Below are 24930 nucleotides of genomic sequence, written 5' to 3' on the forward strand. Positions count from 1 at the left end.
TTTTGAGCCAAAGCATAAATTGTACATGAGGGAGAAAAATCCCAGCATACCATCAGAAAAAATGTAATGAAAGAGGATCCACAGTGTGAAATTGGAAAATTTCCAGCGGCACACTGGTTGGGAATCACGACAAAGTAGTGGAGGCTAGCTGGTGGGTTACGTTGTTGGCAACGCGAGGTTGCCTTATTTGTTCGACTGAAATTGTTAAATGCCTCCACACATAGTTTCCGCCGTCTTGTAACCGTATTGCTTACACATTCACAGCATGTTGTTGCACATTGTTTGGAGGGGGGGAAAAAATCCAAATAAAATTCTTTTGATTGATGAATTCACAAGACGAAAGTGTGTGATTCCCTCTGTGTACACTGGAGGGCCCCCGTCTCTAGATAGTACAATTAACTCGTAAAATTACACATTAGTTTACCTCCTTTTTGATTAACTAGTGATACGTTTTACGTATTTCGTAATACCTTTAACGACATGTTAGGCCTGGAGATTTATTTTTTATATAAAGGGTGACATTTCGTCTAAAGACGTTGCCCAGCGAAGAGGAAGAACAAGTTTTGTTGTGTTTCAGGGCGAATTTTCCACTAAAACGTGACTAACAATACGCCGCTGTTAGGTCGTTAACCCTCAAATGTGAGCGGAGGTAAGTCGCAGTGCTGTCATGTCGTCGTGTACAGCTGGGCTGCCTTTGTTCCATCTTGTGGGCCGCACTATCTTTTGTACTGCAAAATTGGAGTGGCGCCCGCGGGCTTGTGTGTGTACGTGAAGACGAACAGGTTTATCGGAGTAAAAGTGAATAGTTAGTGAGTGTCTGTGGTGTTTTTATCCGTCAAATTTCTGCCCAAGCGGCCTCGCTCATCATCACGTCGGCCTGGGAAAGCAATATGGCCGCTGGAGTTTCTTGTAGGGTGTTACACGGGCCCTCCGCTGTCGGAACACACGTTAGTTTAAACGGCCATTCATAAATCCGTTTATTGACTCATATGGCCGGTTTTGTGTCGTAATAGTTGAACTTGCTGCGCGTGCGCTAGGAAGCCGTACGTGTGTGTGTGTGTGTGTGTGTGTTCGCGAGGTTTGGGTGTCACGGCCTGTGCAAGACCGACTGGGGGTTGGGTGGCGGTGCCGATTGGCTGGAGCTCAGCTCGCCAACACGCTCGCTCGCTCGCCCGCCTCGCTCGCTCTCTGAGCTTCTTTGAACACAAACCGGAGGCCAACCGGTGGGGGGTGGTGGGGGACCATGTAGTCAATAAGATAGCGGGAGGGCCAGAGGTGGGGACCGCCGGTGGCTCGCTGACACACGCCAGTCGTCATGGAGCTCGCTTTGTGTTGCTCAGAAGTGCTACTTTGTGTTTGTTGAGGGCCGGTGCGGGGAATGAGCGAGCGCCTTTGCCTCGGCCTACTTGGGGACCGCTGCTGGGACTGTGCACATCTGCGCACAATCACTCGCTTTGTGCTTCATAATCACGCATCCGTTGTTGATTTCATAGTGACCGACCAGCACATGGTGAGTTTTTCCTCCCTTTTCCAATCCTGCTTCGTTTTAGTGAGTTGGTTGTAGGGGATCTTCCTGTGTCTGTCTTCCTGTGTGCGTGCGCGTGTGTGTGTGTTCATATGCTGGCTGGTTCGGTGTCACCACTCCTTCCTTCACAGCCGCCTCCATTGACTCTTCCGCCATAGCCGCGGCCCTCGGTAGGCGATCCAAGCGGCATTATTGTGCCGGATTTTTATGAATGAAATGTGTCACCCACAAGTTCAGTTTTGTTTTGACCCGCCTCCTGTGTGGAGGCCGTGCAATGACAACTCTTCTCGAAATCAGAAGTGGGGGGGAAGGGCCCACGAGTTCAATTTTTTTTTTTTTTGAAAGTCCGCTGACAGAGATGTATTAAACATGTTAAAATGCTTTGTTATTATTATATATTATGAACAGCGATATATTTACTGTACCGCTTTTTGTGTGCTTTATTCCATCTGAATTGGGGGAGGGGGGCGGTGACCCTTCATTGGTCACCACCCATTCGCTAAGCACAAATAGAGAACACATTTATCCTCACTCTCACACACAGAAACGGGGAAATTTCAGTTAACGTCACATGAATGTCTTGGCAATATAGGAGGAAGCTCGCGTTTCCTGACAAAATGTAAACAAACATGGGGAAAACATGCAAACTCCACAATTAACGGGTGCAGAAATTCAGAATTGAGACAAACATGCTGTTTGGTACGCTCACACACTTTCACCCACACGAGTGTGTCTATAAGTGTTTTATTGTGGATATGTTTTCCATTTGCATTCAGATTCACACCCATGAGCCATTCAGAGTCTTCAATTATTCATTGTCATTCATTTTCCAAGCCGCTTATCCCCACAAGTGTTGCAGTGGTGCTGGCGCCCATCCCCTGAACTGGTTGTCAGTCAATTGCAGGGCATGTGGAGACAGACAGTTGCACTGACAATCACACCTAAGGCCAATTTAGTCTCACCAATTAATGCAAGCTTTGGGGGATGTGGGAGGAAACTGAAGTGACAGGAGAAAACCTACGCAGTCACGGGGAGAACATGCAAACTTCACAGAGGCGAGACTGGGTATTTTGGGCATATTTATAGTCTAGATCAAATAGAGTACAAAGAATAAATAATTCATTAAAACATCAGTGCCACATTCACCAATTGTAGTTCTCTGAGATCGACTGAGTCTGGTCAAATAGTGGAGCCCACAGTCCAAAGCAAACGTGGTGAAGCTGCATTTAGCTGTTATGGTGCAGACAAATGGAATAAGTTCCCAATAGAGGTGAGGGCCGCCCCATGTGTGAATGTTTTTAAATCTAGGTTGAAAACCCTTCTTTTTTTCTCATGCTTTTTAGAATATATCCACTTTTTGATCATATTACTTGCACTGTATGCGGTTTTAGTCTTTTTTAAAAAATATTTTGTTCGTCATTTTTATTGTTTTTATGCCGTTTTAAATGTTTTATCTCTTTGTTTTCAAATGCCTTTAATCATGTAACGCACACTGAGTAACATTGTGTTTGAAATGCACTATCCAAATACATTTGCTTTGCTTTGCTTTCTCCACAGCTGTTCTGTCTCTTATGTACACTATCATCTTTCTTGCTTTGTCTCCACTTTTAGTGGCCCTAAGAAATCAAATTTCCCATTTTTTTTCTCTCCTTGGCAGGGACGAGGAATGACAACATGAGTCAGTCGTACAGACCGGCTTTTCACTCAGCATTCGGCTCCCTTAGCCAGCTAGAGCCGGGACCCCGGAATGGGTACGTGGGCGGCTCCTACGCAAGGCAGTGCAGCATGGTGAAACTCGGGTCGGAGCAGCCATCAGCTTCCAACTGTTACAGCCCGCTGAAGACGCTGTGTGACTTTAACGCTGTGGTCAAGAAGGCGGACCACCATGCTAAGGACCGCTTGCACTCTTCAAGCCCAGTAAGGGAGGATGACAATGAGTTTGAGTCCGTCCTTCTGCCTCCCTCGCCATGCAACGATAACACAGACTCATTTCAATCGTTGCCACTCTTTAATAGGAATGGCTTCCCACCTTACAATCTGGACGGTTTAGAACACTGTTCTCCTACTTCAAATGGCTACTTGCATTTTGGCACCACATTGTTTGACACCAGCGACATGAAGCAGCAACACCACCACGATCACACCGAATTCAAACGGAGTAAGGGCTTCATCCCCTATCACCAGACTTGGGAGCACCCTTTTATAGGCTCTCGAACCTCAAACATTTCAGGATCAGTCCAAAGGACGTACAAACCTGCTGTTTTTAATCTGATGTCTAAAACTATATCGGAACTCAACCCCACAGTGAGCCCCCGCACACTCTCAGACATCACTATGAGAGATGTGTGGAGTCTGGACGAGGAATCGGAAAGTGAAGGGGAACTTGCCTCCACTGGTCCTGATCTTATTTCTCCATCTGGCACGAACTCGGATGTGAGTTGCAAACACTGCAGATTCTTTCATTTGCACCTCAGGGAAACCAAACATTGTCAAAGTGTCTCTTGGTTAAATAATTCCAGATTAATTTTAGAAATTCTCTATAGCTGGATTTACACAGCATGGTTCAAGTCTCAGGAGTCGATTATTGTTGTTGTTATTATTGCTCTTAATTTGGACAATTCAGATAGGCATCATGTTAGAGTAAGTACAAATATTAAAAAAAAAAAAAAACACTTGGAGTTATCAATCTTCAGAATGGAATCACATCGCTTTCAAACGTTTATAAATCTCCTATACACTTCAGACGTCTCCCCATGCGAGCTAGATTAGATCAAATTAAAATGATTGCATATATGTATGCCAATAAAAAGACCCATTTTATAGCTAAACAACAACTGAGAGACATTTACAAAATAATGAAAAAAATATTAATAATAAGGGCGGCACGGTGGCTCAGCTGGTATAAGTATTGACCTCACAGTTCTGAGGTCCAGGGTTCAATCCTCGACCCGTCTGTGTGGAGTTTGCTTATTCTCCCCATGCCTGCGTGGGTTTCCTTCGGGCACTCCGGTTTCGTCCCGCATTTTGGACGAAACACGCAATATTAATTGGACAATCTAATTTGCCGCTAGATGTGATTGTGAGTGCGTCTGTTTGTCTCAATGTGCCCTGCAATTGGCCGGGAACCAGTTCAGGGTGTACCCCGCCTCCTGTCTGTTGACGCATTCAGTGGAGTAATGTGAAGGTTATCCTCATTTGAAACAATTGTGAAAACAGCCCAAGCCATTGAAACTTTATGTAACCGTTAAGTTTTGTATACGGTAGTTCATTGATTATTGCTTAAATACTAGCCTGTTGTCACTGCTCGGTGTTGACAATTGAGGAGTCGTGTGCAGTTTGGTTGTCTACAAATACGGATCAGTTCATGTGCTGCATCAGTGTAAACAGAGCCAGATCAAGTATGTGTTACTTAAAATGTACATGAAAATATATTGCCAAAAAGCACATGTTTTAAATTGAAACTGGACACTTGGACTTGTAGTTTATGTAAACCCAGTTAATTGCACATTAGATTTTTTTTTTAACAGCTTATAGAAATCCCAAATTTCAACAATTTATGAATCCATGGAAGACTTGTCGGTGGTTGTCTACCTTTGTATTTGTGAGCTCTGTAATTGGCAGGTAATTTACCCATTCAGCTATAATAAGCTCGGTCTTCTACAGAATGTGACCCAGAGCAGAAAATATGTGGATTGGAAACGTTTAAACTTTATTCTGTACCCCATTTGTTACTTCCAGTTTAAGTGTACACAATGCTTCGCGACCAATGCTATTTAGTTTTCAGACACATATAATTATATTGCAGTTTTAGTTTACATTGGTGTTGAACTGCATGGTATAATATCTCTTCATATATTTTGGTTACCACATCAGTGACATTGGCAAAATATTATTGTGCGTTTTGTATTGGATCATGTTTGTTTGGGTCTAAAGAAATGACATGTGTGTTTGTTTAAATCCAAATTAATGTAATCCCCTGTCTGTTTTCTCAACACAGACAAGTCCAATGTTCAGGCGAGCAATATATTTGGCCATAAACTATATGGAAGAAAAAATGCTTGAGAAAGAAAAGTGCTCCTATCCATATGTATGAGGCGTATCAGAAAAGTTCAAGGTGGTGTCACAAAGACACATTTCAAAGCCAGAGTGAGTTTTTCCCTTCAATGTGGGCCACATGATCAATTAATACATCTACAAAGACATTGTGCGGCATAAAGTTCATTGAGTGCACGGGGCAGAAGTGGAAGTTGAAGCTGGACAACTCCGGGCTGCTTCACCATCACACCATGCCTACTCAGAATGCATCAGAGTCCTGGCCAAGAAGAATGTAGCTATGCTGGAGCAGCCTCGCACGACAACCTGGCTATGTGGAACACCCCCGCGTTCCCCCATCTTTTCCAAACCCATTCAAGGGGAGCCGTTTTGAAGATGTGGACGACATCAAGTGACAGTGACAATGGAGCTGGGGAGGATCCTGAAGAATAGGTCGAGGAGTGCATGAAGACATGACTGAAAAGGCTGCAGGGGCATTACTTTTGAAGAGGAAAACTTGTCATTTGGATTTGAAATGTAGTATATCTTTTGTGACACCAATCCTTGATCTTTTCCATCATACCTCGTTGTACTTATTTATTGCACTGTAAATGTTTCTGTGTTTGTCAGATGTAATCTTTCACCTATTTTATACATTTGAAACTAAACGTTTAATTCTCCCACTTAGTCCAGCAGTCCAAAAAGAAGGCCTCCACTATCAGTACAATATGTGCAAGGCGAGTTGGTGTGGGCAAAGTTTAACAGACGGCCCTGGTGGCCCTGCAGAGTTCTCTGCGACCCTCAGTTAGGCCTTCACACCAAGATGAAACGTGAGTGTTCCTTTCGAGCAGAGAACCACAGATGACATGATGGTAATTGTTAAGTTGATCATCACAGCTCTATTTGTTTTCTTCCAGTCCCCAGTCCCCGCCCCTGCCGCATGTACTTTCTGGAGACAATTGGCGAGATGGTTGAGTCCGCCTGGGTGCCTGGGAACGCTGTTTTTCCTTTCAAAGGGGGCTATCAATTTGATGACCTTCCCTTGCTTAGACGGAGAGGGAAACAGAAGGAGAAAGACTACAAGTACACGGTAAATGTACACATTATGCTGTAGTTTGATGATGATATACAGTAACAACAAATTACCCCAATTCCTTCAAAGATTACCAGTGTAGGAAATATAATTAAGAAACCTAGAGAACATATTTTTAATTGTACGCGCTTCTACACCAAACTTCAAACTTTAAAATGTGTAGGAAACAAAATCCAGTGTTACTTTCAATTTTAAATATTTTGCTCAGTTTGGTATCCAATGAAATGGAGTTCAAGAACGCAAAACTTTATAACTTAGTCCTGTAGGCCAGTTATCTTAAACTCTGCACATTTAGCGAGAAAATAAAAAAAAAAATGCTTAGTGGTTTGTTTAATTCAAGAAACAATGCACTTTGTAGCTGCAAGTAGGGTTAGGGTTAGGGAAAGTAGGTCTGCCTCTTCCTCAAGCCCTAAACACATAGTTAGCAACTAGTCACAATTATCGAATATTCTGTACTGTCACTAGTCGGTACACATCATTCAATGCTCTTACATTTATCTTTGTTGCTGTAATCCTATATGTCTATCTGATGCAGCTATCACATTCCAACCTGGACATTGAATAGAGGAAACTCATACAAAGACACTTGGTGAAAGTATGGTTCAAATTTGTTAGCAACATAATGGAGGGGGGAATCACAAAATTGATTTCCACAACAACTTTGCCGACGGGAATGGTATCTATCGAAGGAATAGAGCAGACTTAATCAATGTGTCATTCTTTTCAGTCTTTCTAATTTCAGTTAAAAAAAGGCGCAACCCCCCCCCCCCCCCCCCATCTATCCCTTTTTGGAGCCACTTATCATCACTAGGCTTGCGGGCATGGTGGAGCCTATGCCAGCTAACCGCGCGAGTGGCTGAACTGCTTTCCAGGCAGTTGCAGCACTCGTAGAAACCGACAACCATTTGCACTCACATTCACACTTACAGGCAATTTAGAGTTTTCATTTAACCTAGCATGCATGTTTTTTTTAATGTTTATAATTGCAAACTCCACACCGGGGGAGGGAGCTTATTTGATTCCGGGTCCACAGAACTGTGAAGCAGATGTGCTAACCAGTCGATCACCATACTGCCCATCTTCTTTTTCTTTCGGCTTCTCCAATTAGGGTCTCCACAACGTCTCATCTTTTTCCATCTAAGCCTATCTCGTGCATCCTCCTCTCTTAACACCCACTGTCCTCATGTCCTCCCTCACATCTATTACCCTTTCTTTGATATTTAACTTTCACTTCTTGATCTTTAACTTTCACTTTTTGATCTTTGATCACCATACCGCCGAGCCTATCTTGTGCATCCTCCTCTCTAACACCCACTGTCCTCCCTCACAACACCCATCAAGCTTTTCTTTTGATATTTGATCACCATACTGCTGATATTTATTTTTTGTAATCAAACGCAAAAATTTAAAATGAATTCATTATTGGGCTCTGATTAAACCAATTAAAAATTGGATCACAGGACTAAAATAGATTTTAATCTTTACTTGGTTGTGTTACCATAAATTTGGCAATGAGCTTTAGTAAAAATATTTGAGCTGGCACGATCGGTACCACAACTACGATCTATCATCAAATGATCGATCAGCAAAATTATATCAAGAACAAATCTATTTAAAGCCCATCTTCCTTCAATGATGAAAATTTGAAAATGTTTTATTTGTATAGTCTGTTATTCTTTATTGCGTTTGGGTGATCATTTTAATTGGAATTGAGCAAAATATCCTTTTTCTATCTAGTTGTTCTTTCCCCCTGTCGTCTGAGATGGTTGACTTTTTTTTTAATTATTTTTATGTGACGTAAATCAGCTTGCCTCTGATATGTTTGCTCACCTTTCTCAATTTAAACATGGAACAGATCTTATCTCAGATCAGTCCCTATCTGGGCACCTGGTAGATGTAGAAGTTTGATCACAGTTATACACAGTGAACACACATTTGCTCCATTTGCGCTACATTGATATATTCCTCCCACTTTGGTTCTCTTCAGCGGTTTGTCACGCTCACGTTTGGTGACTGTGTGCTATGAGTGGCCACAGTCAGTGCGACAAGTATCTCCAACTGGTTCATTTGAATGTTTTTTTGGTTTTTTTTTCCTTCCGAGTTCTACTCCCTAATCCAGTCCGTCTGCCTTGCAACTGGTGACACTACCGTGTGAACGGCCATGGCGGCCAGCGGGATAGCTATCCCCCACTACTATCATCATCACCAAGTATTAGATTGTTGGCCCACGAATAGGGAATGTGATGTGAAAGGGGGCGTGGGTGGAAAAAAAAAGTGAAACAGAGTGGGATATGTTGAGTTTCTGCTCGACATCCACTTCCATTCATTTGAATTGAAACCTGCTGCTATGATCCTCGCTGGCGACAATGAATGCAAGCTTTCTTTTTCATCCAGCTACAAAATAAATTGGGACTATAATTAAGTAGCCTTTTGCCATTTATTGCCATTTCCATTCAATCCATACACTGTGTTTATGTCTAACTTAGGGAACCTTTTAAAGCAGTTCTAATCATCTTCACGGGTTGTCTGACAAGGAAGACATGCTTTTGCTGCAGTCAGAACCAGTTTTTTTTTTTCATGCTCAGTCCATTGTCCCATATTGCACTGACGTTCTGAGGAGTAACACAATGGAGAAGTAATTGCACAATTTTGTAAAAGAATGAAAATTATGCTTTTGTTCAAGTGATTTGACTGAAGTCTACTAGTCCACATCACATGGCGTACATTTTTAACATGAATCAGTTGAAAACAATGCGATGGAACAGAAAAACAGCAGTGAAACCTTATACTTGATCCATGAAGCTGATTAGTGTACACATTTGTCCTAGTAGTCATATGTAAGGGTGATGGATGATTTGATGAATCATTATTATGGTACGGGTGGATTGTGGTTGCTAACATACACATGAGTGACTTAAACTCAGAATTTGTTGCCTCTTCACTAGTTTTGAATTTTGATCCAAGCCTAAAATTAAAATATGAAAGATATATCCAGTTTTGTTTCTTTTAGAAGAAAAAACTGATTGGACATGCTTTCTTAGGTTGTCAGTAAACTTAAATCGATCACTGCTGACCTGTAAAGGAAAAGTATACATTTTTCCTTTGCCCTTTTAATTTTTAACAAGAAAAAGGATTAGATGTTTTATCTGTACCCAGCTGCTTTCTGCTGTGTTCCTCTCTGGCATAGTTATGTGCACAGCAACAGTGCTGGTCAGCGCAAATCTCTTATTGACATCCATTTTTTTAGGGAGGAATTTCTGTCATATGAACACGTCAAATGTTGTTTTTACTTTTTGCAGATACCCAAAAGCTTGGAGTCTGCATGGAAAGTCAGTGTGACGGAAGCTGAGCATATGCTCTTTCTGCAACAACGGAATGCCAAGAGTTTTCCTGGAGCATCTCTTAAGGGACAGGAGTCTGCACTCGGCCCACCACTGGAGCCTCTCCCTTTCACTGTGAATGCTGGTCAGCTCCCATCCCCTAATATTGTTCCCAGTAGAAATGAGCAAGATGTTATCAACAACTCAGCAGGAACACTTTCCAATCAGAGCAAGACTTGCAAAAAGAAAAAGAAATGTTTGTCGGACATATTTGGGCATATTATCGCTGGTCCAACTGAGTCATTGGTCGTGACAGAGACACTGGACCCTCATACAAGTCGTGCACTGAAAAAAGAACCTGAAGACTCACCTTATGCAAGTCTGGAAACTGTTCCCGTGTTACATTGTCCAACGCGCCCAACAATCTCTCCAACACGGGAACTTGACAGGCCTTTCACACATATAAAAACAATATTCAGAGAAACAGTCCAGTATTCTACAGATTCACATAATTCTGATAGCGATTTTGGAGACATTTTGGACTGTAAAAATCAGATATTAAGGAACAATGAGGAAACTGTGCATAGTCCAGGGAATAAGATGCCTAAAAAGCTGCTTGCCAGTAGTTGTCCTGCGACGACAGCCATGGAAGCAGATGACGATGTTGAGCTCCAAGATGTCCCTACCCAAATCTCAAACCACTCTGATTGTTGTCCAAATGAACCCAATGATACACACCTGTTAAAAACTCAAACATCTAGCTCTTGGGAATTATTCACTGATGCATCATCCTCTGTAAATCACAGCACTCCAAGGAGACATACAAAGAAGCCTGGCAAGAAAAAAAATTGCGTTGGCACAGTTATAAAGTCTCCTAGTGTGGACCATTGTAATTCCTTTAGTCATCCAGTTCAAATTAAGATAGAGAATTTTAGCCCGGACTTGTCATCTTCTCCCTCCCCCGCATCACTGAGTCCCATGAATGCTTTCCAGGATGTGAAGGAAGTCACGTTTCAGTCTCTTGTCGACGAGAACCGTGACACGCAGGGGGCCACATTCCGTCCTGATTCTAATTATAAATTCAGTACGTTCCTCATGCTCCTCAAAGACATTCATGACACTAGAGAAAAAGAGGGTAAGCCCCTAGTTATCCCACCATCACCACTGCTTATCAAGGAAGAACCCTTAGTCATGCCTTCTTCATGTGGTGAGCCGCTGACAGTGTCTTCTGGCACTTTGAGCCAAGAAATCAAAACAGAGTTTGTGCAATTGGGAAAATGCTCAACAGTGAAAACTGAGTGCAGGACTAAAGCTTCCTTGTCAGCAGAAAATTGCCACTCTGAAGAGTTTCCATTACAGATTGATAACTCTGACAGACAGCGGCGAAAACAGAGACTTCCTGCCAAACTAAAACTTCCATTCCCTGGCCTTTCCTCCAATATGGAGGACTTGGCTCTCGGCAAGGAATTTGTTGGTGGCCATGCTGATTTAGCAGAAAATAATCATGCCATACCCTGTGATTCTGCTGCCACCTACCTGGACAAGAGATCTCAATCCCCTATTGCCCCAAAGAAGCGTTGGCAGATGCTTGAGGAAAACGAGACAAACAAGTTGTACACAATGCAAGCATCTTCAGGTGTTCATCTGGAAGATGAGGGGCTTCCATACAATAACTCATTCTCTGAGGAAAGCTGTGCAGCTGGTAAGGCACAATCCACTGCTTAATTTGACCACACGCTTGGTGAAAAATGAATTTAAATGTGTTTTTGTTGTCACGCAGGTCATTCTGAGAACAAACGCCTCCGGAGACCAACAAAAAGACTCCTGGAGTCCAGAGAGGAATATGAACAAATATTTGCCCCCCTAAAGAAATCCAAAAAACAAACCTTTGACTCATATGATATGGTAACATGGTCATTGCACTGCCATACAATCTATCACAATCATAACCACAGAGGAAGTTACTCTTCTTCTCTAGAGCCAGGCAACGTTAACCTTAAGACATCGTCTGTCACCGTCATTGTACTGATTTATTAATTTAGAGCAGTTACAGATGCCCTTATAACATTCCATCTGTCGCCAATTGCAATTTTAAACCAGGCTCCAAACTCGTAGTGTGAAACAAAGATTTTGACGGGTTTATCATCTGTGGTGTTTGAAGTAGTTATTAGTATTCTGTATGTGTTCTGTCAGGTTCACAGTGATACCAGTGAAATTGTGTCACCAGTCCTGGATTCCAGCATCTCATCAGAGACACTTGCCTCAGCGTCATTCTCCAGAGCCCCCCCCACATCTCCAACTCCAGAGGCCCATTGTCAGTCTCAGGATCAATGCCCACCTGTAGGCCCCGCCATTTCCTCAGCTTCAACTCAATCCCCTCTTGAGATGGTCACAGCCGAAGAACCTGAACTACCTCTAAATTCAGGTACTGCAGTGTTTAAACAATCCCATGTGTTATTCATAGATATTACACGATTATAACTTTGCTCCCAGCTACGGAGTTAAAAGCTGAAAGAAAAAGGCTTCGGAAGCTGTCTCATAAGATTTTGGATTGCACCATTGAAGAAGTGTTGGGATTGCGAAAGAAGGAGGTAAGAAGTGGCTTATCTTTGTGCTTTCATTGACTCACGAGGCACATGTCTTGTCAAAGCGGCTGGCCAGTCTCTCTTCACAAAAACAATGAGGCTGTGTTTTGGAGTTTGGTTGTGTAACCACATTATGACGATAGTAGGTGGCAAGGAATAAATACTCTGATTTCCCGTTAAAGCATGATTGACCGACCATAGCCCCATTACATTGCATTTTTTTTTTGTTTTAATCTGTGGTGCACATCTACTTCTCAAACTTGCTGTATCACAAAAAATTGAGGTTAGCGAGGGATCATTTTTTTTAAGGATTGCTTGTTCGGATCTTCCCTCTGACTGTCTGCTGTCAAAGTGTCCTTGAGGAACACACTGAACCTTAAATTGCTCCCAGTGGGATTGGAACCGTTTTGCAAGGCAGCAACCGTCCATTGGTGGATGAATGTGTGTGAGAATGGGTAAATATGAGACTTTGTACAGCACTTTGGCCACCAGATGGCATAGAAAAAGCGCTATACGTGTTCTCCATTTACCATAAAAATGGAGCTTCTCTGTATTTTAATCCCACAAATAACAAAGGTCTGACATGTAATGGTCCATAAATTCTGATGCAGCACAAAATCCTGTCAAAAACAACAAACGTCTACAAGCCAATTCTTGAACATTAGCACTAGGTCATGTGGTATAGAGTGGATGATGACACTGTACCATTTTTGATGATGTTTACTATTTTTTTAAGTTACTGTATTTTCACAGGAGCCAAAGTACCCCCCTAAAGTTTTTTCTGAAGTTAAAGTGTTGGACATGAAAAATTCAATAACTTCGAAGGTTAAACTTAGGGAAAATATGGTCAGTATATGTCTCAACAACTACCAAATTCATTTTATTTAAACAGTCATTAACAAAATACATTTGTTCTGAACAGCGGGCAGCTGTTAAGAAAGAGAAACATTTTCTCGATGCATCCCCTGCCCCTGTTACTGGCTCTTCACCATCCGAGGCTGAAGATGAGGTCAGCGTTGTCACTGAAAACAAGTCTCCTGAGGAGAAAGCCAAGTTGAACCCCTGCAGTACTGAAGAGAAACACAACTCAGAAACTGAAACCTCCAAAGTTGAGGTGATCGTGTAATATCATTTATTGCTCAAGATAGAATGTATCTGTCTGATATTTTGCATAGATCAAAGTTCTGTCTTGATCTTTGTAGGTGCTTGATGCCAGTTTGATGGACAGCCCATCTTCCCAATTGGATGTTCAAGGAAAAATGAGTGCTGCTTCCTTTAAGGAAAATGTCTGCCAGGTGAGATGGTGTTCCTAAAATTGTATTAACTGGAGAGACGAACTTCTGAAATAAAGCACAATCCATTATAAAACCCAAGTGGCAGTAAGACAGCTCTACTTGTTCTTTAACCAAATGCCAAAGAGTAGAAATAAGACTTTCTACTGAGATAGGACCACTTATGTTCGAGGATAGAGCATTCCAGAATCCTGCAGTGCGAATAGAAAGTGGTTGAGAACCTGCAACTTCCTTCTGGCTCTTGGAGTCACCAAAGAACAGCGTTTTGAGAGCGTAGGTTTCATGACGTAACATAGGGTACAACTAAATCAGCAAGGTAAGATGGTGCTAGCCATACTAATATTTTATGAGTAACGAGCAAGACCTTAAAACCGCATCTAGAGTCGACCGGGACCGAATGCAAGTTGGGGTTATGTGATTGAACCTTCTCGTCTTTGTCAAAAGTTGTGCAGAATACTGTACTAGCTGCAGGCTCTTAACATGAGACCTGAGAAGATCAGAAAGCAGCATGTTAACAATGGTTACGGTGAGACGTAATGAATGTGAACTATGATCTCTTTATCCCTAGCAGAAAGGATGGGCCGTATCTTGTTGATATTGATATACGAAGATGAAAAATCACAGTGCAGATGCACCCACAAGCACACACAGTGTATGGATATGGAAGGAATTATATAGTATATAATTTACAATATTTTTCCCTGTTGGAAGTGCAATAATGGAAATAGAATTGTCATAATGTGTCTTTCAGCAATTCACAAAACCTTTGAAGTGTACAAGCAAAGAAGGTTGTAACATTCTTGAAGGTCATACAAGTGTTTATAAAAAAAAGTGTTATCAGTAATGACTGACAAATGCCTCATGGATAGCACTTGGCGATAGTTTGGGGGCGATTGGGGTTGATTTATGATATATTTGTGTAGGTGTGTGAGAGGACGGGAGACCTTCTGGTATGTGATGGCCACTGTTATGGAGCCTTTCACCCACAATGCATTGGTTTGTCTGTGGCACCCAAGGGAAATTTCCTCTGCCAACAATGTACCTCTGGTAAGTGAGGGCGCCGTGTCCTCCTAGTTGTTTCTGTAGCATTCAATCAACTGAAATCATATCGTTCCTCGTCTCCTTTTTCAGGCGTTTACACATGCTTTGTGTGTAAAAAGTCTGGTGATGACGTGAAGCGATGCATAATCCCACTGTGTGGAAAATTCTATCACACCGACTGCATCATGGCCTTCTCAGCCACGCAGCAACATAACAAAAGCTTCCGCTGCCCCTTACACATTTGTCTCTCATGTCACATTGCCAATCCTCTCAATGCCTGTGGCTCCAAAGGTAAGAACAGTCACATACAGTATTATCTATTTTGATTCAGGGATTTGTATTTGTAGACATTTCCACAATCTGTAACGCATGGGGCAAACTTCCCATGGTTTGTTTTGTTGGGGAACCTTCCACATATTGACTTGAATGACAAAGTTTGAAAAATAAAATGTAATAATCACATACAAATATAATTAAAATATTTTGTATTCAAGCAGACATCCATGCAAATGAGTTTTGAATTATTTGACTTGCTTGATTTGAAAAAAATCGCAATGTTTCTTTGTAGTTAAATACAATTAATGTATAGACCTCATCCTAACCACTTGTTAGTAAAGCCCAACATCTCAATCCTTTTAGGTCTCGTTGATGTTTCTCCATTTTTAACCAAGATTCCTTCCTATCATTTTGAAAGTATCCATCTTATTCTGATAAATTCCCGTTCTTCTTCTTCTTGTTTTCCTTTCATTTCCCCAAATTCCTGCTATTTCCATCCCTAAAAATTCCCAAAACAGGCCAACTGTATTGTAATGGTTTACTGAGTCACAAATTAATGAATCAAGCCCATCCCTCCAGCAGATTGCAGTTAGTATATGACTAAGAGTGTAGCTGGGATAGGGTCCAGCACTCCTATTACCCTTGTGAGCATAAACGGCTCAGATAATTCATGGATGGATGGATGGATGTATTATAAATATATATTATAATATAAAGCTCCAAAGCATCCATCCAATCATTCACCCAGCCATTTATTTATTTTGTGTATATCTTGTTATCTTCACTGTTATGTGCTGGAGTTTATGCCAATTGGCTTTGGATGAAATGTGTACCCCCTGGATTGGCCAGAGGTTAATCACAGTTTTAAGTGAGTAGTAATAATATCATAATAATCTGGGACAATGGTGATTGTGCTAATGTTCCAAATGCCGCTCAGGTGCACGAGAGGCTATATTGGCTGAAACAAATAGTGCATCATGGTGAGACTTCTACAGTGAGTGCACAAAAAAATATAAAAATGGCCTGGGAGAAATATGATAAAATTGCTCTCATGCTCTGCAGGACGTTTGGCTCGGTGTGTGCGGTGCCCTGTGGCTTATCACGCTAATGACAACTGTATGGCAGCTGGGAGTGTGGTGCTGGCCAACAACGGTTTTCTCTGTCCAAATCACTTCACTCCTCGGAAGGGCTGCAAGAACCATGAACACATCAATGTTAGCTGGTGCTTTGTGTGCTCTGAAGGTAATTCCCTTTTTAAAGTCTTCTCTTAGTTGTTTATATATTAACTTGGATCTGAATATACAGACCAAGCATTTATTTCCCAATTATCCTACGAGCTAACTCTTCTTGCGCTTTAAGCACCTGGTAGGGTCACCCATGACAGACAGAACCTAGGTGAGGGACCAGACAAAGGACTGCTGAAAGACCTTTTATGATGAAAAATATTGGATCTCGTAATCCCTCGCCTAATTGTGGGTTACCGGGACTCCCTCTGGAGGTGGAGCTTGAAAGCGAGTGCCTGGTGCATGCACCTGCAGCCATAGGGCCCAACCGGGCGCAGCCAGACAGGGTGACGTCAGTCTCCCTTCCCATGGGCTGACCACCTGTGGGACGGGTTGTACGGGTCTGGTGCAATGTGAGCTGGGAGGTGGCCGAAGGCAGGGACCTTGCTGATCCGATCCCCGGCTTAAAAAAAAGATGGCTGTAGGGATGTGGAGCATCATCTCTCTGGTACGGAAGGAGCCTCAGCTGGTATGCAAGGTGGAGAAGTTCTAACTAGATATAATTGGGCTCACTTCCACAAACAACTTGGGCTCTGGTCCCAGTCCTCTCAAGATGCATTGGGGTGTCTTCCAATCTGGAGTTGCCCACGGTGAGAGGGCCCAAGAAGGTGTGGGTGTTCTTATTTTCCCCCGGCTTGGCCCCTGTACATTGGGGTTCACCCCGGTGAATGAAAGGGTAGCCTCCTGCCACCTTTGAATGGGGGGACAGGTTCTGACTTTTGTTTGTGCATGTACACCAAACAGCAGTTCAGAGTACCCACCCTTTTTGGACTCCTTGGAGGTGGTGCCCCACCCCTCCTGGGAACTCTATTGTACTGCTGGGGGACATTAGTGCTCCTGTGGAAATTAGCAGTGAGATCTGGAAAGGCATGATTGGCAGGAACAGCCCCCAATCAGTACCTGAGTGGTGTTTTGATATTAGCCTTCTGTGCTTATCACGGATTGTGTATAACGAACACCATGTTCAAGCATAAGGGTGTCCATATATGCACTTGGTACCAGGGCATCTTAGGCTGCAGTTTGATAATCAACTTTGTGGTCATGTCATCAGACTTAGGGCTGGATCTCTCTCGGAGCTGTCAACTGATCACTACCTGATGGTTTGTTGAGGGATAAAAACAAAACTCTCAATTTCCCAGTCAAACTACATTCCTACCCTCACCTGTAGCCACAAGCTGTGCATCCTGAGTGAAAGAACAAATTCCCAGATACAACCGCCCGAAATGAGTTTCCTTCATAGGGTGTCTGGGCTCGCTTTAGAGAAGCTTGTCATCCAGCAGGGGCCTTAGAGCCGCGACCCCTGCACATTGAGAAGAACCAGATCAGTTGGTTGATGGATCTGGTTAGGGTGCCCGCTAGACGCCACATTGGTGAGGTGTTCTGGGCACATCCCACTGCGAAGAGACCCCGGGGATGACCCAGGACACACTTTAGAAACTGTCTCCTGGCTGGCTTTGGATTCCCTCGGGATTCCCCCAGAAGAACTGGTTGAAGTGGCCGGGGAGAAAGAAGTCTGGATCTCCCTATGAAAGCTACTCCCCCTTGGACCAGACCTCAGATAAGCGGAAGAAATTTGATCGATTTTAATATTCCCCTTCGATTAGCTCATCGTCACAAATCAGTGAAAATAATTAAGTCTACAAAATGACAATGGTTATAAAAACAATGCATCACTCCTTTTCTGTGCTTTTTAATGCATTTGCTGTGATTTTTACAGGAGGCAGCTTGCTTTGCTGTGAAGCCTGTCCAGCTGCTTTTCATCAAGAATGTCTCAATATCGAGATGCCTCAAGACAGCTGGTTCTGCAATGACTGCAAGGCGGGAAAGAGACCACGAATCAAGGACATACTGTGGGTCAAATGGGGACGCTACAGGTAAGGTTCAGTGTTGCAATCGAAGTTAAATAAATGTTGAGCAGACTCAGCCTTTTTCTATGGAGCTGTGCACGTGTGTGTGTGTTTGTGTCTAAGCTGATTGTGTACTTCATAAATTTAACTCCCTTTAGATGGTGGCCTGCTGAAGTGTGTCCGGTCAAAGATGTCCCAAATAACATCTTGAGGATGAAACATGAAGTAGGGGAGTTCCCAGTGCAGTTTTTTGGCTCTAAAGATTTTGTATGGACTTACCAGGCCCGTGTGTTCCCCTACATGGAGGGTGATACACACAACATTGAGAAAATGGGCAAGGGGGCAGATACGGTGTACAAAAATGGTAAAGTGAGGTTTGGGGTATTTTAAATTGCAATATGTTTTGTTGGAATTCTATTTGTAAAATAGTCTTTGTTTATAGCCCTGATTGAAGCAGCAGAGAGGTTCAAAGAGCTTCTAACAGAAAGGGAAATGAGGCAGCTTCAGGAGGACAGAAAGAACCACAAGAAACCTCTTCCTTACAAACATATTAAGGTGGTTTTCTAATTTGTTTTCTTTCTCACCACCAATATATTGTAAATAAAACCGTTGGTCTTGCCTTTTTAGGTCAATAAGCCAATTGGAAAGGTGCAAATCATCACAGCTGACCTATCTGAGGTCCCACGCTGCAACTGCAAGGCATCGGATGAGAACCCGTGTGGCGTGGACTCTGAGTGCATTAATCGAATGCTGTTGTATGAGTGCCACCCTCAAGTTTGCGCTGCAGGGGAGCGCTGTCAGAACCAGACCTTCACAAAACGGCAGTACACAGTTGTTGAGATATTCCGGACACTGTCTCGTGGTTGGGGTTTACGTAGTGTGTCAGACATCAAGAAGGTGGGTCCTCGTTGTGACAGACCTCACTAGTTTTTTTTCTGGTCGCGCTTATCACGATCCACTTTTGTGCTTTTTCCCCAGGGAGCTTTTGTGAGTGAATATGTGGGGGAAGTCATAGATGAGGAAGAATGTCGGGCCAGAATCAAACATGCTCAGGAAAAAGACATCTTTAATTTCTACATGTTGACACTAGATAAGGTAAGATTTTTAGCCCACTGGCCACAAAATTCAATCAGAGGTTATCCCTCCACCAAGCAATACAGTTTGGTTCAGTTGTATGCACTACTTGTGGATGGTAGACACAGTGCTGTCTGTTGTTCCATGTTACACTAAATGAATCAAATGTTATGAAACACACAATAGATGTATTAGGACAAGGATTCAAAATTATGTTTAATTGTAACTTGAATACAGCTCACTGGTCGAGGTGTTTAACTAATCTGAACTGTACAGTGACAAACTACACCCTGAATTTAAATTCAACTCTACTGCTTACAAAAAGTTTTAATATCTAAAGTGTAAATTTTACATTTTGGTGCTTGACTACAAAAATATTAATCCAATAACAACACCAATACAGTGGTACCTCGGTTTTCGAATGTCTTTGTTTTCGTACAAATCTGTTTTCAAATGAAAATTTCAAGATTTTTTTTGCTTTGGTTTTTGAATGAAAATCGGTATTCGAACACCCCGACCAGCTGATCCACAATTTATTATTGGGCTTTTGAATGCACTACCAAAAAAAAAAAAAAACTGAAACGACGTAAGGCGCATGACTGCGCGCAGCGCAACCAGTTGACCCACACACTCCTCTGCAAACAGACGTGTCCGGTAGTGAGTTTTTTTCTTCCAATATTAACCCCCGATCATGGCTCCAAAGAAGGCAAGTGGAACTGCTGATGCTGAAAAAAGGAAAGTAAAACTGTCGACTTCAAGAAGGATTTGATAGCCGAATACGGATATGGTGTGCGTGTTTCTGAGCTATTGAAGAAGTATGGCGTGGCGAAATCGACGATTAACACTATCCTGAAACACAAGGATGCCCTCAAAGCAAGTGATGTTGCTAAAGGAGCAACCGTGTTGACCAAGCAGAGGCCACAGAACTTAGAAGAAGTTGAAAAGTTGCTTCTTATTTTCATAAACGAGCAGTAGTTAGCTGCGCATAGTGTTGGCGAGGAAGGAGGAGATGTCGTCTGATGAGTCTGAAGGCAGGAAGGATGTCTCAAGTGCCGATATAAAAGCTATCTGCGCCAAATGGAACGACATCCATAATTTTGTAGAACTCCATCACCATAACAAAGCAGAATGTTGCAGAGCACTGCAAAATTTCAATGACGTTGTTATGAGCCACTTCAGGAAGGTGCTCAAAAGACAGCAGAAACAGTCTACATTAGATTCTTTCTTTGTTAAAAAGGGCGAGTCACTCCCACCGAAGACATTTGAAACAGTGGTTTTGGATTGCTTTTTTCTTTTGTTGCATTAACCCTACCTCTAGTTGCAAGTTAAATAATTTTGAACGTTACGTACTTTCTGTGCAAATAAAAAACAATTTGTTTCTTTTCCCCCTCATTATTACTTGTTTAAAGTTCTTCTGCACTTTTGTTAATAAAAAAAGTGCACTCCCAGCCTAGCATACTCTACTGCTAAAGCATACATTTAAAGTATTTAAACTATACATGTATTTCTACTGTGCAGTTTATCATCAGGAAAAGCAAAAAAAAAAAAAAAACGCTTTAAAAAAACTATTTAGCCTTGGAATACATTTTCATTTTCCCTTCATTGTAAAGGGAAAACGCCCGTTTTCGAATGTTTCAGTTTTCAACCGGCCTTCAGGAACGGATTGTATTCGAGAACCGAGGCGCCACTGTATGTAGGTATTTTGTAAAGTGTAATAAATAGTTAATCAAACACATGCACAAATGCTGTCATATCTGCACATTTTTGTTCTTTTGTTGTATTCCAGGACCGAATAATAGATGCAGGACCGAAAGGGAATCAGGCTCGCTTTATGAATCACAGCTGCCAGCCCAACTGTGAAACTCAGAAATGGACTGTGAATGGGGACACCCGTGTGGGACTGTTTGCTCTCCAAGACATCCCAAAAGGTTACAAATGCAATCCATAACTTGTGGTAGTTTGCACTATAGAGAGGACTGTACTGACAAAGAGTACTTTAGGTGTGGAGCTGACTTTTAACTACAACCTGGAGTGTCTTGGCAATGGCAAGACTGCCTGTAAATGTGGCGCACCCAACTGCAGCGGGTTCCTTGGTGTTCGACCCAAGGTAAATATTTAAACCAGTGGTGCTGTAAGCCCGATTTTAGGGCCGGCAGCGTAAATTCAGCCCAAGTATAACCTTACATCTGTTACCAACTGGTTAGTGCTAACAGAACTTGGTCATAAATTCTTGACTACCTATACTGTAAACCCTGACTACAAAAAAATGATCAATGATCCGCGATACTGCTTTTTGTCATCCTTCTTACTCAGAACCAGCTGCCAGCTGAGAAATTGAGGGAAGGGAAGAGGAGAGGGCCCATGAAGAAGAAGACCAAGCAACAGGTGACCAAAGAGAGGGAGGATGAGTGTTTCAGCTGTGGTGACGGGGGCCAGATCGTGTCATGTAAGAAGCCTGGTTGCCCAAAGGTCTACCATGCTGACTGTCTCAACCTGGCCAAGAGACCTGCAGGCAAGTATGGTGTTACACCGTTGAGCAGGGCTGTTTCTAGATCCCCTGGTCGAGAAATATAGCTGCCTGCTCTTAGTGTCAATTAATGTGTATGGCTGTGTGTCTGCTGCCTTGAAAATGTACTCGCAAACTGGATTTTCAGGTAAAGAGCAGAATTCATGGTTCCATCAATCACAGCTGGTCATCCAGGTCCTAAAGTAGAAAAGCACCCACAAACGATCACTTAGGTATATGTATATATGACTGTCGGTATGATGTTCCTTACTGAAATGTTGTTACAATTACACCAGATGTAACAAGAAGCACACCTTCCAAAAAGTTCAACTGTTTGTCCATAGAATATGCTTCTAAATCTCTTGTGAATCATTCAGGTGTTTTTTTGTTGTTGTTTGTTTTTTCCCCCCTAAAGTAAGCCCAGCCACTCTTCTTTTTGATCAGCAGTGATTTTTGCCTCAGAACTCTGCCATAGATGCCATTTTTTTCCCATTCTCTTCCTTTTTGAGTCATGAACATTGACCTTAGGGACCAAGGGAGGGCTGCAATTTTTGTCTGGTGTTCTTTTTTTGACATTTATGTATCGTCGCACTCCTCTTGGGGTATTTTATTTTATTTTTTTTTTTTGGTCACAAGCTGTAGGCCATGACCGAAAGAGCAAGATTCCAGATACAAGCGGCCGAAATGAGTTTCTTCCGCACGGTGTCCGGGCTCTCCCTTAGAGATAGGGTGAGAAGCTCAGTCATCTGAGATGACCTCTTAGTAGAGCCCCCGCTCTTCCACATTAAGAGGAGCCAGATTAGGTGGCTGGGGCATCTGATTTGGATGCCTCCCTGGTGAGGTGTTCCAGGCACATCCCACCAGAAGATGACCCTGGGGACAACCCAAGACATGCTGGAGAGACTAGGTCTCTCGTCTGGCCGGGTATCGCCTTGGGATCCTCCTGGTGTGACGGCCTGAGCGCTCCCCCGTGCTGAAAAGTCCCCTAGGGATTAATGCGCATGCGCGTAGAATTTTTGGAATCTTTCTACTTTTTCTACATCCGTGCCAGTCTGAAACTTTCCCATCCATGCTTCTTCCGTGTGTTAATTTTCGGTCCGCGTGCATTTCGCTATGGACATTTCCCAAAGCCAAACACAGCAAATGAAAGGATACATTAACAAATGCGAACGTGTTGTTTATTTATAAAACTGGAAAGCACATCCAGCATTGAACAAGAATCAACAGAGGATTGTTCGGGTATGGGTTCGGGTGATATGACACTTACTTTCACTATCCCAAATGTGCCTTAATGACTGAGCCTGAACAATCCTCTGTTGATTCTTGTTTAATGCTGGAACGTGCTTTGAAGTTGATAAATAACAAACAATACGTTTGCATTTGTTTCTGTATTCTTTCATTCGCTGTGTTCGGCTTTGTGAGACTTCCATAGTGAAATGCATGCGGAGTGAAAATGAACATGCGGAAGAACCGTGGATGTAGGCAAATTCCCAAAATTCTACGCGGATGCGCATTAACCTGAAGAAGATCTTTCATCACTGGGAGCGCTCAGACCGTCACACCAGCAGAGCTTGATGAAGTGTGTTGGGAGATGGAAGTTTGGCCATGGTGCTAAAGCTACTGCCCCTGTGACCTGACCTCGGATTAGCAGTAGATGATGTATATACACGCATATATCAGCATGAGGCAAGGCAGCCAAAAAATGATCTAAAAATCAAAGTTTATAGAAGTGACTTAAATGACCATTAATTATATCATTTCCAGGGCGATGGGAGTGTCCTTGGCACCAGTGTGACGTCTGCGGTGTAGAGGCAGCTTCTTTCTGTGAGATGTGCCCGAGCTCATTCTGCAAAGCCCATCGCGATGGCATGCTGTTCATCTCCAAGCTAGACGGCAAGCTGTCCTGCAGCGAGCACGACCCCTGTGGGCCCGACCCCTTGGAGCCAGGCGAGATCCGTGAATATGTCCCCGACGTGTCCGCCTCAAAGCCCGCCTCCAATGCTACGCCGCTTGCTTCCTGCCCGGACTCAAGCTCCAGAGGTTCTTCCCCCGCCGCCTCACATGGCTGTCGAGCTGATCCCGCCACACACGAGCTTCCTCCTCCTCGTCTCTACATAAACACAAAGACCGCCACGTCAAGCTTCATCCCTTCCAGCAGATCTTCCCTCACAGATGGGAGTGAAGAGAAAGTGTTTTCCAGCCCGACCTCCTCCAAAGATCACAGCGAGGATGGCGAGATGGAGGAGGGGGAGGTGTATGGGATAGAAGTAGACCTAGATGATGATGATGATGACTATGACGACGATGACGCAGATGACGATGTGGGGGAAATAGAGTTAGTGGAGGATGAGTCACTGTACGAAGACAGCCTAGAGGAAGATGAGGAGGAGACAAATGTGTTTGACAGTTGGGGTTATAACGTGGAGGAAGATTGCAGGAGTGAAGACCTCAGGGGGTGTGACTCGACCAGAGAAGACGATTGACAAGTGACCCCTACCAACATACTGTTTTCAAACGTAACATTGCCTTCTCCTTGGTACACCATTGCCTTCTTATCCCAGACTGTTGCACTGATGCTAGGGATGTGTCTTGGTGCTATGGCCATAGGGGCGCATTCACTAAGTTTCATTCACCTGTGTTGGTAATTGTTTGTGTCTGGTGTTGTTAGCTTCAGTTGTGCATTCTCATAAACATTGTTTACGTATGACTTTTTTTAAAGAAGTTTTTTAAATATGAAAAGTGAGACTTTATAGCTGACAAAAATGTAACTATGAGGGCATTTTTCTATTGTTACCTTTTTTAACAATAAAAAAGGAGCAAAAGCAGGGGTGGTCATTGGAGCGCTGTCATGTCATATGTTGATCCAAATGCAAAAATAAACACACTGGACTCATTGATTTTTAGTTCATTATATTTATTTTTGTCCTATTCTACTGTTAGCTTAAGCAGAAAAGATGATCCCTCCCCCATTTATGCCAGAGCGGTTTTACTGTGCCACAGGTGATGTGTTTTAAGCTGCCACAGTGTTTCGTTTTATTCAGAAAGATATTTCTTTA

At 42.9% G+C, this 24930-nt stretch overlaps 1 protein-coding gene across 3 annotated transcripts; it reads left to right on the forward strand.

Annotated features, from left to right (window-relative positions):
• Window positions 1-5: 5 nt before the first annotated feature.
• nsd1a (nuclear receptor binding SET domain protein 1a) lies at window positions 6-24771 on the forward strand. Of its 3 annotated transcripts, XM_061835999.1 has the most exons (24): window positions 6-649; window positions 1365-1510; window positions 3183-3958; window positions 6246-6387; window positions 6475-6647; window positions 9950-11672; window positions 11751-11875; window positions 12164-12395; window positions 12464-12561; window positions 13309-13401; window positions 13478-13669; window positions 13758-13850; window positions 14771-14894; window positions 14979-15179; window positions 16227-16406; window positions 18165-18321; window positions 18453-18658; window positions 18737-18849; window positions 18922-19191; window positions 19273-19389; window positions 21155-21296; window positions 21369-21475; window positions 21682-21880; window positions 23639-24771. In XM_061835999.1, exons 3-24 carry the CDS (start codon window positions 3200-3202, stop codon window positions 24355-24357), a joined length of 6165 nt encoding a protein of 2054 aa, XP_061691983.1. In that variant the 5' UTR covers window positions 6-649; window positions 1365-1510; window positions 3183-3199; the 3' UTR covers window positions 24358-24771. The 3 variants fall into 3 exon arrangements, with proteins under 3 accessions (XP_061691983.1, XP_061691984.1, XP_061691985.1); XM_061836000.1 differs by lacking the exon at window positions 1365-1510; XM_061836001.1 differs by lacking the exons at window positions 6-649; window positions 1365-1510; window positions 3183-3958 and adding an exon at window positions 5738-6094.
• The last annotated feature ends 159 nt before the right edge of the window (window positions 24772-24930 follow it).

Source organism: Syngnathoides biaculeatus, chromosome 11 (assembly GCF_019802595.1).
Source record: "Syngnathoides biaculeatus isolate LvHL_M chromosome 11, ASM1980259v1, whole genome shotgun sequence".
In the NCBI taxonomy this organism is placed as follows: domain Eukaryota; kingdom Metazoa; phylum Chordata; class Actinopteri; order Syngnathiformes; family Syngnathidae; genus Syngnathoides; species Syngnathoides biaculeatus.